This window comes from Montipora foliosa, chromosome 2, assembly GCF_036669935.1.
Source record: "Montipora foliosa isolate CH-2021 chromosome 2, ASM3666993v2, whole genome shotgun sequence".
In the NCBI taxonomy this organism is placed as follows: Eukaryota; Metazoa; Cnidaria; class Anthozoa; order Scleractinia; family Acroporidae; genus Montipora; species Montipora foliosa.
Window position 1 is genome coordinate 9,730,996 of NC_090870.1, and position 16,832 is coordinate 9,747,827.

At 39.7% G+C, this 16,832-nt stretch overlaps 1 protein-coding gene across 1 annotated transcript; it reads left to right on the plus strand.

The window, feature by feature from the left end:
* Positions 1–818: 818 nt before the first annotated feature.
* On the plus strand, positions 819–12,175 carry LOC137989340 (neuronal acetylcholine receptor subunit alpha-7-like). Its single transcript, XM_068835166.1, has 6 exons — positions 819–1,219; positions 1,346–1,481; positions 3,760–3,911; positions 6,633–6,677; positions 8,562–8,671; positions 10,295–12,175. Exons 2-6 carry the CDS (start codon positions 1,394–1,396, stop codon positions 11,337–11,339), a joined length of 1,440 nt encoding a protein of 479 aa, XP_068691267.1. The 5' UTR covers positions 819–1,219; positions 1,346–1,393; the 3' UTR covers positions 11,340–12,175.
* The last annotated feature ends 4,657 nt before the right edge of the window (positions 12,176–16,832 follow it).

Genomic DNA, 16,832 nt, shown 5'->3' on the forward strand with positions numbered 1-16,832 from the left:
AGAGCAGCTCTATGATACGCCAGCAAAGATCCAAGCTATATGGAGCAGGCATTGAAAAGGACTGCTTTCGTACAGGAAATACAAGTGGCTTTCCCTTTGATTTTTGAATATTATTTTTGTTAGAAAAAAAACGTATTGTTCCTTCAGCGTGAAATACACATGCTTCATGTCTCACCTTTCTGATGAGAAAACAAAAGGCATATATATATCATATATACTTTGAAATTGCAACGTTTTAAAAAACGGGTATATTTATATGTATAATCAAAAAGAGGTGGCGATCGAGCCAGTTAGAGTGCTCAATACAAGGTAGAGCGTAACTATAGAGGGCTGTGAGAATTAAAACGTAGCTACACGGTAATTGCCCTACAGGCCTGTTTCGTAATGCTTGAAGCCTCACTCTTCAGGAGTTTTATTCACACTGCTGCGCACTTATTTTTTTATATCACAAACACTACTTAAATTTGCATAGATGTTGGTGCTTAGGTGCTAAACTAATTGTTCTGTTGTAGCGCCTTCGCTCGGTGCCAGGCATGCACGGTGACAAGGTAGGGGAGCCTATAACTCCGCTTGAAACCCAACTAAGGATCAAGTTAATGATAATCGACCGTAGTCAACTTAGTGGACGACAAGGAAGGATCCACAAGGGATACAGGCTAATTTTATTTGTGTATGAAGAGTATATGAGAGAAACCCTGACCCCGTACACCCCAAATAGTCAAATTTTTAACTGAATAAATGTTTGAAAGCCTTGAGTGAGATTTGAACCCACGTTCCCCCGTTACTAGTCTGGTGGGATAACCACATTTCACTTTCACCACGGCTTTTACCTTTGCTGCCCACTAGATAACATAAACGGACAAAATTCCAGCTGAATTAATTTTACTATTCCCTAGGAGCTTTCGTTTTAAAATGCTAATGGTCTCGGCAAGTACTTGATGGGAAATAGCATTGTGCATCTGGCGCGGGAAGACGAGTCGACTGGGCGGAAAGCCGGAAAACTTGTTCATTTCCACCTGTTTTTAGTTTGAGATTCTGATCGTGAACGGTCAGAGTTGTGAGAGGTGAATAACGTCGACGCCTCCTGAGCCAAACAAAGAAGGATCAATGGACTTTCGAGTGTAGAAACGTCCTATCTACGCCAATTTATTAATCCATTTTTTGAGAAGTGTTTTCAAACTTTTGATCGTTTTAAATCCGACAAAAAGACTCCAGAAAAGTAGGATTGAAGTCTTTGGTTTGTTTATGATTTTTGAATTTTCCATCTTCCTAATATTGTACATGGGATGGAGACCACAGTCTCTGTTTTATGAAAATAATACGGTTATTCGTTTCGCTTTCATAGAGGGCATAATAACAACTTGAAGGCGCGGAGAAGAACGTTTATCAAAACATGGCTTCCCGACGATTGAGGGCAAGGCAGTGGAGTTTTCTAATGCTCTGGTTGCTTGCACTGGTGTTGGCGGCTGAGCAATTTAAACGTAAGTATTTGAAAAAAACGTATGCAGTATTCAGTATTGTGAAAAAGTAATGAGAACGTAATTCGACGAAATGCGCGAATTTCGGGGCTTTTCGACGAAAAATGGCGAATTTTTGTCCAGCGCGAAAGTTCGTAGAAAATTCGCCGAATTTTCGCAATGCCTATTGTTGTAGTTGACGCGAATTTTCGAGCGAAAATTCGGTTTGACCGACAATTCGTTCCGAAATTTCGAGCGAAAATTCGCTTTGACCGACAATTTGTTCCGAAGTTTCGAGCGAAAATTCACTTTGACCGATAATTCGTTCCGAAATTTCGAGCGAAAATTCCCATTCACTGATATTTGTTCCGATATTCCGAGCGAAAACTCGCTCTTCCCGAATTTTCCTTCGAAATTTCGAGCGAAATTTTGTTGTTTTGGTATAGTTTCTGTGGGTATTACCAGCGAGCACAACACTAGAATGTACGGGATAGAAAGCAACATCTCACCCTATTAAGTGCTTTTCTTTCAAACTTACCATGCAAATGTGCAGACAAAATAGACCTCGTGTTTGTGTTACAGTCTCAAGGTTTCCAAGCTAAAAGTTTCTTTCTTATGGCGCCGTTACACTGTGAAATATTTCGTGCAACTTGTCTCGCAATGTGTTGGCAACGTTGTGGCGGGACAAGTTGAAGGAAACATTTCACAGTGTAACATACCCTGTAACGGCCAAGGTTCTACTTTTCGCGCAACTTTGCTCGCAACGATTTTGGCCGTTGCAGGGTATGTTACACTGTGAAATGTTTCGTGCAGCTTGTTCTTAATAGGGACTAGGAGACCGAAGTTTGAAATATATATTATGTTTACAGGCTGGCTTTCTTATGCCACCCATTTCTAATGTTATAAAAAGTTCAAATTCTTGGAATTAGCGTCCTTGGACTGTCTCGTTTTAGCCTTAAGTTCCGAAAATAGTAAACCGCTGTCCTTTTTTTGCAATTCAATGATATAACGTAAGAAAATTTTCAAGAGCATTTACAAGCGTTTTGGTACTCTGAATTAAGCGGCGAAGATCATTTAAAGAGTAGCAGCGGCAATCTTCTTAGATTACCGTACGTTTGCGCGCTAGAACGACTGTAACGAACTAAAGAATGTCGAGAAGATGAAATAAACTGTTGTGAAGGAAGCGCTTCTAAAGAGGCACTTAAGTGTAATAGCAAGTGTTAACGCAAATATAAGAACACTGTTGGTTGGTTATTTAAGGTTTATACTGAGAAGCGCACTGTAAAAAAGGAAAGTATATCATACCAGGTGTATGTTTAATCATATAAACGCGGAAAATTAATTACTCCCACATTTCAGGGTATTAAAAACAAGCAATCCCACCTTCTGTCATTTTATGTAATGTAAATCGTGACGTTTTCAATTTGAACAGAGACAAGTTATTGTAAAATTCCAATTTAGTATAATTACAAAGGTGATTAACAGTTATTCACCTTAGGCTCGGTGAACATCGATATTCACCCGGCCTTCGGCGAATAATTGTTAATTAATTCAGTGGGTTTGAGAATATATCAAGTTCTTTTTGAGCACGCTTGCTTGGCGGATGCAACCGATCCTTTCGTTGTCGTTGAAAATCAAGCTGAAAAGATGATAAAACAAGTTCTTTATACAGTTAGTTGTGCGTATAGCGATTCGCGTTGCACTTGCACTTGGTGAACTTTGGAGATGGCTCTCTCATCAATAAATGCTTTTCTTGTAACTTTTTGGTCCAAAAATCTTTAAGGCTACGATAGGATTCTCGAATTCAGTAAGCGGTAAGACATCAAAGAAATCAAACCAGTTTCAAAGCTTTTGATTCATCTCCTGTACACTGAAAAATCAATAATTAAACCCGGCCAATCGCAAAATTTTCAAGTCTTGAAAAAATTAGAAAATTAAACCTATTACAAAGGCATCCTGTCCTAACTTTTATAGAAACTGTTCAGACAAAGAAAGTTAAAGTGTTAAATTCCAGCACCTGGCAAATAGCCCGACTTCTGGGAGTCTGGCAGTATTTCCTTTCATGCGGTCTCACTACTTGAAGTAAACCACCTCTAGAAAGTTCTGGACGTAAACTGAGTGTTGAAAACAGAAGCTTAATTTAGACTTCGTAAAGCTGAAACAGACCAGCCCTGAACTGTTTCGCAAACTTGCGATCAACTAGCGCTTTTGAACCATTTGTGACAACAAAACCTCCTCACTTTCAAACTCCTTCTTTGTTTACGTCCGCAGAAGCGATGCTGTTTGTGTTGTTTTCTTGTAGGTTGCCAGGCTCAAATAAATCGCACCAGAATCGAAAAAACTTTGATCGACGCACTTTTCAAGGACTACGACCGTGAAGTCAGACCCGTTTTGAACCAGTCGCAACCTGTTCTGGTCAAGTTTGGTTTTGCTTATGCCAATCTTCATAGTTTGGTCAGTATCAACACACTTTTTACTTCGAAACGCTTCTTACAGGGAGTAAATCACTAGAGGTCTCGAAGACAGAGTTAATCTCTTATTTTTTACCGAATTTGAGTAAATTATTATTATTTTTTTTGCCTCATTGAAGGCGCTCACTCAACAGGGACTTAAAGCAACTCAACAATGACGTAATTGGTTAACATAGCAACGGGAGAGCCATTCGTTTTGGGATTTGGCGAAAGGAACACACCCATAGCCAGATTTGAGGTTTTATGGCATTATACATTATACATTATACATTATCCTTGAATTCGAAACCTTTCGTACCAATGCAGTCCTTAGATACTTATCTCAAATTCTTGAACCTGAACGAGGCTGGGTGATCTCGAAAGACTTCGGATTAGCCTTACGGTTAGCTCGAATTGAAGTCACATTGCGAAACTGCGTTTTCGTTAAAGTTGCCATTGTCGCGGCTCAAAACACCTTTTTAGCTGGAACAAAGAGAACGTAATTGAAATTATGAATTGACTGATTTCCTCTTCATCATTCCAGTTTTATTAATGTTCTTCCAGGTTGCCAAACTACCCAAGAATTTAATAAACTGAGAACTGTAAAACTACGCCGTAGGAGAGGCGTGAACGCAAAACAGCAAATTTTCATTTTTCTGACGGTAAGAAAAATTAAAATTCGCTACATTTTGCGTTCACGCCTCTCAGTTACATCTTGAACTTTAAATGTAGCTTAGTTTAACAAGTTCCTTTAACTTTTGAAGTCAATTTGTGTGGGGCTATCTCTAAAAGAGGAACGGAGAATGGGTCAATCCCTGAATCGGGGAATTACTAAAATAGGGAATCTCTAAAAGGGGGAACCCCTAAAAGGAGGAATCTCCGAGACGGGGAAAATTAAGGGAGATCTAATCTGTTGATTGTAATGACAAGAATCCGTTTTAACAGTGCAATTGTTGAACCGCTGGTACAATTCGCACAGAAATGTAGGCTATTAAAATCTCGACTTCCTTAATGAACGTTGCCGTAAAGTCCTGAGCTGTGCTTAAAAGTTTTCTTACAATAACATTTTCTACGGGGCTTTTCTTCAGGTTGATACTAAGGGGGTATTTACACGAGACCGGGACGAACTCAGACCGCTATGAATTTGTACCGGTATGAAATTTTCGCAGCCGATTACATGAAACCGAGACGAGATGCTTGGTACCTGGTGGGAGGCGCGGTGGCCTCATGGTTAGACACCGGATCGAGTGGCCTGGGTTCGGGGCCTGGCCGGGGACGTTGTGTTGTGTTCTTGGGTAAGACACTTTACTCTCACGGTGCCTCTCTCCACCCAGGTGTATAAATGGGTACCGGCGTAATGCTGGGGGTAACCCTGCGATGGACTAGCATCCCATCCAGGGGGAGTATAAATACTCCTAGTCGCTTCATGCTACAGAAACCGGAGATAAGCGCCGGCCTGATGAGCCTTCTAGCTCGTAAACAGAGACTTTGTGCTTACCAAAAAGCATACAGGCTTGAAATTTCTGGACCGCTCGCTCTTTCGGTGCAGATAATTGCATTTGTAACAGTTTGAACTGCGGTAATTGACCACAAGACGTTCCCAGAGCTAGTCAGTTGTTGCAAATTCATCAAAATAAGTTGGGCTATTAAACGCGCTAACGAAAGCTTGCGTGGCAAAAGCGTAAATTAAACAGCTCAACTTTTCAAGCGTTTACTTCTACATATTATTTTGAGATTTTATTGCTTTGTTCTCGTGGTTCTTTTATGTAATTAATCCCAAGTTTCTTTCAGTTTTGAGAGAACATTATTTCTTTCTTTGATGTCGTCGCTTTACGCTTAGCTGTGTCGAGTACCATTTATTTTTTCCTTGCGCTATTTATGTTACTTATTTTAATGACTTTTTATGTTAAAAATTATGTTAAAAATAAGCATTTTTATATCAGCCACGAAGTCAGCACAAGATAACATTATTATTGAGTGAAAAATGAGGAAAACTGAACTTGCATCAGTCTTCTTCAGTGTGACTAGTTCTCAAAACTTTGAAATGTCGGCAATTTAGTATAATTTCATAGGTGATTATTGAAAATTCTCCGCGCTGATTGGTTGCCGTTGAGGTGATTATTACGCCATAATCAACTAAGCGGGTTTTTTTAAATGGCCGCAAGCCGTTTTGTCGAGGTGTCAGACGAAAACTTTAATTGTTTTAAAGAAAATGCATATTTTTCAAATAATCACCTATGTAATTACACTAAAACAATTAATCACCTCTTTATTCTTAAGGTTTGTGGTGGAGTGTATGGATATTTTTTTTTAGCAACACAGTATATGAATTAGACATACCGTAACGTTTTCGCAACCGAAGCGCCGATGTAATAAGTCAGTGATATAACTCTGTGCAATATCAGTATGGTTTAACAGAGGTTGTCATAAAAAGTTCAGGGCGAGTAGAAAATTCGGGCAGCTTCTGCAGGTACCGGAGCAGAAATTACGTAAAACAAAGGAAACAAAAAACAGAAAACAAAACAACTCCAAATAAAGACTAATCAAGTGACCAAAAAACACAATGCTTTCCGGTACATGCAGAGAGACCAAAAATTCGCGAAAATCGTATTGCGCTCCGTTGTTTCCCGCAATTAAATACTTTTTTTCCCCACTCACTTCCACGTTCTGGCACTCAAAATTACCAAAATTAACTTATATGTTTGAGCTCTCTTTCTATTTTCAGGATGCGAAAACTCAAGTATTGACAAGCAATGTTTGGATACGACAGGTCTGTAAAATTCACAGCACTTTAAAGCAAGAAAAGCACGGCATTCAAAATGAAGCAGCGCCGTCGGCCACGCCAATGCCTCAAAACATTACTGATAAAAAGAGGAATGTTGCTTCATGTCGGCGAATTGTAGGCGAATTGACCGGTATTCTTAAAAACGATGCAGTTATGCTGTCCTTAAAAAACGGCAAGGCAACCTTGAGGAATTAGAAAAATCAATCAGAAGGTTCTATGCAGTAAGTTATCTGCGTAACAGATTGCAGATACTAGGCTCCTATTATTTAGAGAAAAACTCAAAAGTATGAGTTTGTTCTCGTCAAAGTTGCTGTTTTGCCCGCGCGCACTGATTCTTTAAATTGCAAATTGAATGGAAAGAAAGTAGCTTGTTCTTTCGTTCGGTTTTTTTTTTTCTGTCGCTCTTTTGTTCTGTCCATTGTAATTATTTAGTGAGGAATGTAAATGTTGGAGATAATTAGTATTTTATATTTCACGCACGGTCACGTGGATTCGTGAAATAGCCTTTTTACGATGAACATGATAAGCCTCATATTACATGCAATAAAAATAGCAATACACATTGTCCAAAAGCATTTTGAGCCCTAGCAGCTTAAGGCCATGTTTACAAGCAGGTAGGGTAACCCTACTGCTAGGGTTACCCTAGCAGGAGCGTCAAAGATAGCTCGGGTTTACAAGCAAAATTTCACAGGTAGGGTTACCCTAACACCCGGGACAACTTTGCGTGCTTGGTAAACGCCAGCATCGCAAACATAATGGAAACCTCTGAAAAGTTGTCCTGGGTAGGCGAGTTGTCCCTAGTAGAGCGTTTACAAGGCAGCTAGGGTTACCCTAGCGCCAGGGTAACCCTAGCTGCCTTGTAAACTGACGTCGATGAAAAAAAGAAGAAATGTGTGAGCGCTGGGGTAACCCTCTCGCTAGGGTAAACCCTAGCCGGTAGGGTTACCCTACCTGCTCGTAAACAGGGCCTAAGGAAGGCCTTTCTCATTTAGTTTCCATGGAAACTGCCGCTTTGACAAATTCTCTGGGAGGGGATGGGGATTGGTAATATTATTGTACAGGTTTGAGAATTAACCTTCCCTACTTGCACAGAGAACTTTCCTCGACAGGACGCGAAAAGACACGCCACTTTTATTTCCTTCACTCCCAGCACAAGATAATTCTGTCTTAACTCTAAACCAAGAAAATACGGGACTGCAGGACATGGAGTACTTTGAAAACCTTGTCCGGCTGCCGGTTACATAGACACAGCGAATTTTCTTGATTGCCATCGCATGAGCAAATAGTTGAAATACAAAAGTTTTGTCGTATCCAGTTGGCACAACGGTAAAAAACACCCGTTCCTTCCAAAAGACAATTTACTGCCTTCCCATGTTCCATTTTAACATCCACTTTTACAGATGCTTCGAACGACAGATTTTGAAAAGCTTCGTCATAACAACAGAACCTGTCATCTTTCACCAATTAGAATACTGCGTTTGTGGACGAACGCGCTGTACTCAAAAAAACAATGTCATCTTTGCAGGCCCTCATTTGCTCCTTGGTGGCTTTGCCACTCGTTCCGCGGCGCCGATGAGAGCCTGCTCACAGACTATCTGGGTTCTCGAAAGAATTGACTAATGTAAGTGACCAATGAAAAACCATTATCTATTTTATTGCTAAAGGCGTGACGTCACGGAACACGATTTGGGTCAGCTTTGCGTAGACGTTCCCTCCTCCCGTTTTTCTTTCGTGGGGAGGGTACGGCTTCACGTAGAATATTTAAGGTCACATATTCCTTTGAATTTTGAGGAAACAAAATAGTGTTTATGTAATGAAAAAATCAGTCCGTATAGTCAAAAGCCAACTTTTGATATGTATTTTGTTCAGCAATGGGGCGATGCTTGGCTAACTTGGGATCCTTCGAAGTACGAAGGCCTTCGTTCTATCAACGTCAATCCAGATTCGGTATGGAAACCAGACATTTTCCTGCATAACAGGTAGGTGCTCATTTTTGAGTTGAGTGAAGTACAATCCAGGCCACTCCAATAGCGAGTGTAATTCTGGCCCCGATTGTACAAAGGCCGGATAACTTTATACAGGGGATAAGTTACCTTATTATATCTCTCACTTAGTACGCGCGCTGTGATTGGTCAATTGTGCGGGCCATATTCTACAGTACGGCCTGCTGTCGGCCGCTAGTTTCCTTTCCCACGCGCCGGATTTACCTCAGAGATAAAATAAGTATCTTACTAACGTCGTTTTCTCAGAAAAAAACTCGGTCCGTAACTTACAGTACGGTCCTCGAACTCTTTAGTAAGTGGTATATCCAGTGTATAAAATATACTTCTATGTTGAACGTCGGCCAAAAGTTTCGTACACGCGTTTACGAGAGGAAATACTGAAATATTTGCACAGATTAAAATTGTCAGATAGTGACTTATTCACAAGATAAAGTTGTCCGGCCTTAAAACAACTGCATACCCCATTATTTATAGATGATTATGCGAGCTAATGAACAATCAATGGCATTTTTGGTTGATTAGTTCCTCGCGGTATCTCAGACTCCGCACTCTTCCTCCCTATGCGAAACTGAAGTTAAACCTGATTTAAACAGTGTATCCGTCAGTCGTTCAACAGAGCAATATAGTCATTACGTCATTCAGCCAGTCAGTCTACGGGTGCCCCAAGCTCAGTGTAAGGAAAAGCCAACAAAAATATAAGGATTTGTATGGAAATCCCGGTAAAAGACCTGAGAAGATAATTTTACCAAAAAATTGCCAATTAAAAAGCCTAGCCTTATTGCCATTGTGGGTCGCTCCGTTCATGTGTGTTTTTTTTTTTCCAGATTCGACGCGAATTAAGCCATTATCAGTTCCTCGGTTGTCAACGGTTATAATAAAACACCAGGGCTGAACAGTCAATTCTCCCGAGCCCACCAAATTCAGTCAAATATTCCTGGTTAAAATGTCCCCACGGTTAAAATTCCACCGTAGAATTAAGGGCAAAGGTCTTTCTTTCGTGTTAATCCGTAGCCGCGAAATTAAAGCCCTTCTAGCGACGTCAGGCGGCTGTTAGTGCCCCAAACGAATCGATAAAACGATGCAAAAGAGCCTTTTTAACACTCAACACCACACGGCCGCCCGTTGAGTTTCCGCTTGGTTACGAGTCTTTGTTTGTGGCTTGGTAGCGAACAAAGACTCGTTACCGAGCCACGAACAATTGACATTTTTTTCGTAAAATTATATTCTCGGGTCTTTTATCGGGATTCCCATACAAATCCTTACATTTTTGTTGGCTTTCCCTCACACTGAGCTTGGGGTGCCTGTGGTCAGTCAATCTCTCGGTAAGTACTGAAGTCAGTGCTTCAGTTAGACAATCAGTCACTACGTCATTCATTCAGTCAATCATTAAGTCAATCAGATAGTCAGTAAGTAAATCAGTCATTGAGTGAGGGAGTGACTGAGTCAGTCAGTCAGTCAGTCAGTCAGTCACTCCTGGGTCAATCTGTCTGTCTGCTAGTCATCAAAACTCCGCCAGTTATTCAGCCGCTTAGTCTGTCAGTCATTGAAGCAACTTTCAAATCAATTTCTTTTTTATCGCTTATGTTTCCTTCTCCCCAGCGTCAACGACGCAGGGAACCATGGCGAACAGTACCTGTTTAACACCAAACTAATTGTCGACAGTAATGGTATAGTCACGTGGTTTTCGCCTGATCTCATTAAGACCTCCTGCAAAATCAATATCAAATACTTCCCCTGGGACACACAGACCTGTAAGTTCAAGTTTGGGTCCTGGACCTATCATAGGCTCAAACTTGATATGGATTTTTACGAGGACTTCCCATCAGTGGACTTGACTTCCTTTACGGTTAACGGAGAATGGAAGCTCGTATCCGTTAAAGGGACGAGAAACGTCGTGTATTATGGATGCTGCAAGGAACCTTTCACAGATATCACCTTCGAAATAAAAATTGAGCGTCGAAGCTTGTTCTATATTAACAACTTGGTTTTCCCTTGCATTGTCTTGGCACTTCTGACGGCAACAGCTTTCTTATTTCCGCCGGAAACAGGAGAGAGAATTTCGCTTACCATTACAGTTCTCCTTGGAATGACTGTGTTTATGATTGTGGTGGTCGATGCCACACCACCAACATCGGACGCCACACCGATAATCACCACATACTTCTCTGTTGTCATGGTGGAAATCTCTTTAGCTCTCTTGTGCACTTGTATCAGTCTAAACATCGAGCACCGCCACCCGAAAGTGGAGCTAACCGGTTGGTTCCGGTTTCTCTTGTTTGACGTGTTGGGACCTGTTCTTAGTAGACGCTCTGTTATGGCCATTAAACAAAAACGAAACAACAACATGGGAACAAAAAAGCTGGATGGCTTCGTCAAGGGAAACCAAGTCGTACCACAGGATGATAAAATTGCCAATACCGATATTTGTCAGCAAGAGGTAAAAATCGCAAAAACAGTTGAGAAAGAAATAAGGGTGGCGGGCATGGATACAGTGACAAAGTTCATTGAAGATTCCCATTTAGAGGACAGAAGAAAATTGGAATGGCATGTCGCTGTCAACATTGTTGACAATCTCTTCTTTCTCCTCTTTATTGTGACAATTATTATTTCTTCTCTGGTGCTATTGATACCACATCGTGAGTGAATATTGAACGTTGCAAGTTAATGGAGGTATAACTAGAAAAAACCTGTAATTAACGATTGTTCATTTGTGCACGGTTTAATAAGAATACATCTTTTTTTTCTTTACACTTTATCTTCAATCACAATAATTGGCTATAGTGTACACTAACCATTGCCATGGTGATCCCTTCGAATTTTGGCAGTAGCCAGGTATGTTAGCATTATTTTCTGTGCAACAACGTTTGCCGGCTTTTTAGCTAGGGTTTGCCAGTGTCGGATGAAAGGAAAATTCTGGTATGCAGTGAGGAAATTAAACAGTAATTGGACGGGTCGAAAGTTGAGCTGGTAGAAGTTTGTATAAATTGCACTGTGTCCTTTCGGCATAAGAGGTGTAAGTAGGTATCGATAGACAAGTCACTAAGAAAAGGTGAATCGACTTAGTTTTGTTGGATCTTGTAATGTGAAAAAATGAGGAGGATAAATCAGTGTCCTTTGCTCTTCACTTTTAGTGATGGCTGTGATGCTCGTCGAGTAAGGCTAATAACCTTACGTTGCAAAATCATAGCTGGCCAGCAACATGAAACTTATAAAACTCCCAATGACCACGGAATACTCACCGCGATCATAAAAGGTAATTTCCGATAATTTTTAGCCAATATTTGTGCTATTAAAGATATGCATCAAAATTAAACTTCTATAAAACACGTTCCAGGACAAATATTGGCAAACAAACCCCATCAGCTATGGCAGCCAACCTATGGCAGCAGCTATCCACTGACCTAAAACATCTCTCTACTTGAAATTTTCTGAAAAATGTCAAACAATATTTAGTAAGGAAACAAATGCAAAAAGTCAAAAATTTACTTATATACTCATGTAATGGTCTAAATTTCTTTTTATTTTATTTATTTTATTTTATTATTCCACACACACACACACACACACACGAAACAAACAACTTACTTACGGATAGACATATTTACATATTTACAGTAAAACAGTACACATTGCTTCCCATACTGAAAAGAAAATCAAAGCATTAAAGTTTAAGGGCTGTCGGTTGCAAGGCTGTTGCGATAAGGCGGTGAAGGATTTGTTGGTTTAGGGACTTATCAAAGTAAAAGAAGCAAGAAAAAAGAGCGGTTTTCTAAATTAAAGTTTTCAATAATTCCCACTTCGTTTGTAAGGTGCCTGCAGCCTTTTGTTCAAATAGATACACTGTAGGTCGACTAAGATATCTGAAAAAGCCTTCTACCTTTGGTTGCGTTTTATTGCTTTTACAAATCCAGATATAATGTCTTGCTAGAAGGAGGCAAAAATTCATTTCACAATGATTTTTAGAGGAGTCTGGCATCAAACCTAATGCTACAAGAAGATTGAATTGGTAGTTTTCTGGAATAAGGTGGGGTGGGGTGCGTAGGTCTTGGTATATGTGCGAGTAGTGTATATTACGTCTTTGATCAAGCCAAAAACAACACTGTAAAAAAAAAAGTGGTGGGGATAGTTAATTTGATTTGTCACGTACTGAAAAATGAACTTACCTTTTTGTTATAACCTGATGTGTAGAAATGTGAAATGTGAATAAATGTTGAGTCTGGCCATAAGCCTCAAATGTAGGCTATCAAGTATTTGTGATTTCACAACTAACAATTCTTGGTTTTCACTGACTCGCCGCAAAACAAAAACATGGCCGCGGCTAGACGGGATTCCATTCAAATTAAGTCCCGCCATAAGCCTCAAATGTAGGCTATCGAGTATTCCTGACAATTTGTTGTTTTTAGTCACCATATTAACCATCATCAGTTCACTCATCAGCGAGCGTAATTTTTAATGGAAATAAATAGAGGACATTACATGGCAGCACACGCTCGTGAAATATTTTTTAACACGAGAAGAGAAATTTCTTATCTCCAAGCGGTCATGTAATGTTCTGTTTATTCTATGAACACCAACCAAATACCAAACCATTTCACCTTAATATTTTTTGTAGTCCTGACGTCGAACAACGGCGCGATTTCTTATGTAACCATAGCAACGGTGATCTTTTCATGTGTGAAGATAACTGGTGTGATCTAAAAACGGATTTTCGATCTTAAAACGGATTTCGCGTTCCTTTCGGTAAATCCAAATCCGGATGTCGGCTCTGGTGATTCCTTTTTGATTCGCTAGATTTGCCAAAGAATCTAAATTCAGATTAGGAAGGGTTACGTTTTTACAAACGTTGGCCGTGTAGCACTTATATTTGAACAGACTTAACTGATTAGAGTGTAATGTGAAGTGCTGCGTTTCTACGGTACCCCATATGAACCATGTGAGCGTTAGCCCTACTGATGGAAATGGACCCACACAAGGACAGAGAAAAACTCTGACCAGGGACCGGTTGTTCGAAGCCTGCTTAGCACTAACCGTTGGTTGAGAGATTTCAAAACCTACAGGTTTCCGTGGTATTTATCGCTGGTTAGCGCTAACCATGCTTCGAGCAACCGGGGCCAGGGTGGGAATTGAACCCACGACCTTCGGGTTAGATCACCGCTGCTCTACCGACTGAGCTACAAGGTCAGAGGGGAGCAGGCTGTGGGAACTGAAGATGTTAAAGTCACGGCAATGAGCATGTTCAAGTACAAGGAAGGGTTACGATTTTACAAACTTTGACCTTTTAGCACTTATATTTGAACAGGCTTAACGGTTTAGAGTGTAATGTAAAGTGCTAAGTTTCTACCCCATATGAACCATGTGAGTGTTAGCCCTATTGATGGAAATGGGCCCACACAAGGACAGAGAAAAAACTCTGACCAGGGTGGGAATTGAATTGCATGAGAAAAACTCTGACCAGGGTGTGAATTGAATTGAGAAAAACACTGACCAGGATGGGAATTGAGACCTGACTTTACGACCAACCGTAACTGCAGGCCTTCAAGGAGTTGAAGCAAGACGAGCTTTAGTCAATTAAACACTAACAGTAATCTGTTTCTCTGTAGTGGTACCGAAAAGCCATTTTTGAACTATCATCTTCCTCAGTAGGGTAGTCTGAGAAGCTGGTCATGGAAACCTTAAACCCGTATAGTTACCAGTATCTTATTTCTTCTTACAATATATGCCATCGTGTAATCAAACATGCAAGTCATGGGGAAAAAGGAAATGATCACTTGGGATGAAATTTCTTGATTGGCACAAAGAGTCTCATTTTCGTGGTCAATCAAATGTATAGGTAGTTTTCACGTGACGTCATCGTCGCCTCGTTTGTAGACAAAAACAAAAGATCTCTCTTTTATAAAATGCTAAAAAAGGGGCTTAAAACTGATCTAAAATTAAAAAGGTTTCCCAAATTCTGGAGTCTTTACACTCAAACATCGATAAGAACTCTGTGAATGAAAGAATGGAGTTCCCAAGGGCATATGTGCCGCTGTTAAGATCTCTTGGGAGCCAAAATAAGAAGCAGTGATTTTTGAATTTTAGATTCATTGTCCCCCGAAGAAGAACCAGAGATACGGTTCGAAAATTTGGGAAACCTTTTTAATTTTAGATCAGTTTTAAGCCCCTTTTTTAGCATTTTATAAAATTATGAACACTGATCGCCAAAAGAGCAAAAAGATCTCTCATTAGCTTCTTTTGTTCGTCCACCAGCAATTGTACATTGCAGCAAAAAAATCTCGTAAAAGTCCTCACTCAGATACAAATGTTGCACGCTTTCGAAGATGTTACGGTTCATTATCTAGAGTACTTTTTTTTATCGATCATCGCTATGTTAGTGTTATGCTTATTGTTTGTAATATTGTACACTACAAAATCAGGACAATTATAAACTAGCAACTGAATAAAGGATTGGCGAAGTGCGTTCGAGTCCTGCTTTATCATCAACGAGGCTTTTGAAAGTAGTATACTGTGGGGAGAATCATTTTGTACCGCTTTCTAATAATTGATCAGTAATTAAAGTATCGCAATATATGTATTTACGCCATATCAGCGTTATGGGATACATATATCTGTAGATTCCGAGCAGCGCGACTTCCATAATCACGGGCCGGTCTCTCATCCAAGTACTAACCCCGCTTTACAGGGATTAACTTCAGTGGACCAACTCTTTTACTCTTCGTAGACAATGACAGTAAACGTTGTATATTATTGTCGAAAACTGTGCCTATATAACTAAACAGTTTTCATTTAGCATGACTAAAATGAATTTTGTGAGCTTTCGAAAATGTTCCTTAATTAGGAATTTTACAATGACTGCAAAAATTCTCGCGCGCTCATTGGCTAATTTTTAATATCAACATGAATTTATAATTTATGCTATACTGACGCGATATTGATCGCGTCAGCTTGAAGAAAATTGAAGTTTCTCGCATTTTTGTCACGCGTTCTTCTCGTGTTTTGATTTAATTTTTTGACCCCTCTGCCTTTCTGTTATTATAAAAAACAAATTGATGTCAGTTTTTCATGAGTCTGTCCTGTTATTGACAATGAATTTCTTCATAACATTGTCAAAGTAGTCTACGGATCCACGAGGCGCTACTTTGACAATGTTATGACGAAATTCATGATCAATAACAGACGCATGAAAAACTGACATCAATTTGCTAAATAGACCAATTTCGATATACAGTAAAAACCCGCGTATAAGAACCTAAAATTTAAGAACCTGTTAGGCTAAAATTTTCATTTTAAACCCTCTTTTCATAAGAACCTATTAAATCTAAAATTTTCAATAGGTTCTTCTTTTACAAAAATAAAGGCACAGATAAAAATACAGAAAAAAAATAGTCTAGGTTTCAGTCAGTAAGATTCAAAGAATGAACGAAAATGCATGCTAGTACTTTGGAAAGATAAATTTACTGTATGGTTATCATTTAAACTGTATTCTAGAGAATTATTTAATACAGCATTATACCCATTCCATATCACATATGCCCTGCAGTAGTTATCTGTGCTTATTGCTAGAGCCCCCTATCAAATTAAGAACCTATTTACATGTAAGAGCCTAAGTAGCCTAAAACCGAACTAAATACCATTTATATAAGAACCTATTTAGCCTAAGTTGGAAAACTCTAGGTTCTTTTAAGCGGGTTTTTACTGTATTAAAATTCAACTTAAAACAATGAACATGATTTCGAGGCTCAGGGTAATAAACTCATACAATTTCCCGGAGCCTCGAAATCATGTTCATTGTTTTAACTTGAATTTTAAATATCGAAATTAGTCTATTGCTCTCGTGACACTTGAATGTTCGGGACACTTGATGTTCTTCTACAACGCCGAAGACTGAAAATGGCCCTTTCCTTCAGTCAAATTACATATCCTCACTGGGATCACCCTTTAGTGCCCTGAGCAGTCTCTCAATCTATTTCATGTAAGAAATTCCTTGAGTCCTCGTTCTTGGGAAAAGGGCTGGACGGAGCAGCCTTACCTGTATATACCACACAGGAGAATAGTGCTCTCCTCGCGCGCTGATTGGCTAACTCGTAGGTGATTATCCCAGAACCATTCACCTCCCAGTAGCGTGCGAGCAAGATTTGAA

What these genes read in the sequence shown, in the direction of transcription:
- LOC137989340 (XM_068835166.1), top strand. Translation starts at nt 1,394, where the DNA reads ATGGCTTCCCGACGATTGAGGGCAAGGCAGTGGAGTTTTCTAATGCTC. An exon ending in ATGCCAATCTTCATAGTTTG is followed by an intron (nt 3,912 to 6,632) that starts GTCAGTATCAAC and finishes TTCTATTTTCAG; the next exon opens with GATGCGAAAACTCAAGTATT. An exon ending in GCAATGTTTGGATACGACAG is followed by an intron (nt 6,678 to 8,561) that starts GTCTGTAAAATT and finishes TATTTTGTTCAG; the next exon opens with CAATGGGGCGATGCTTGGCT.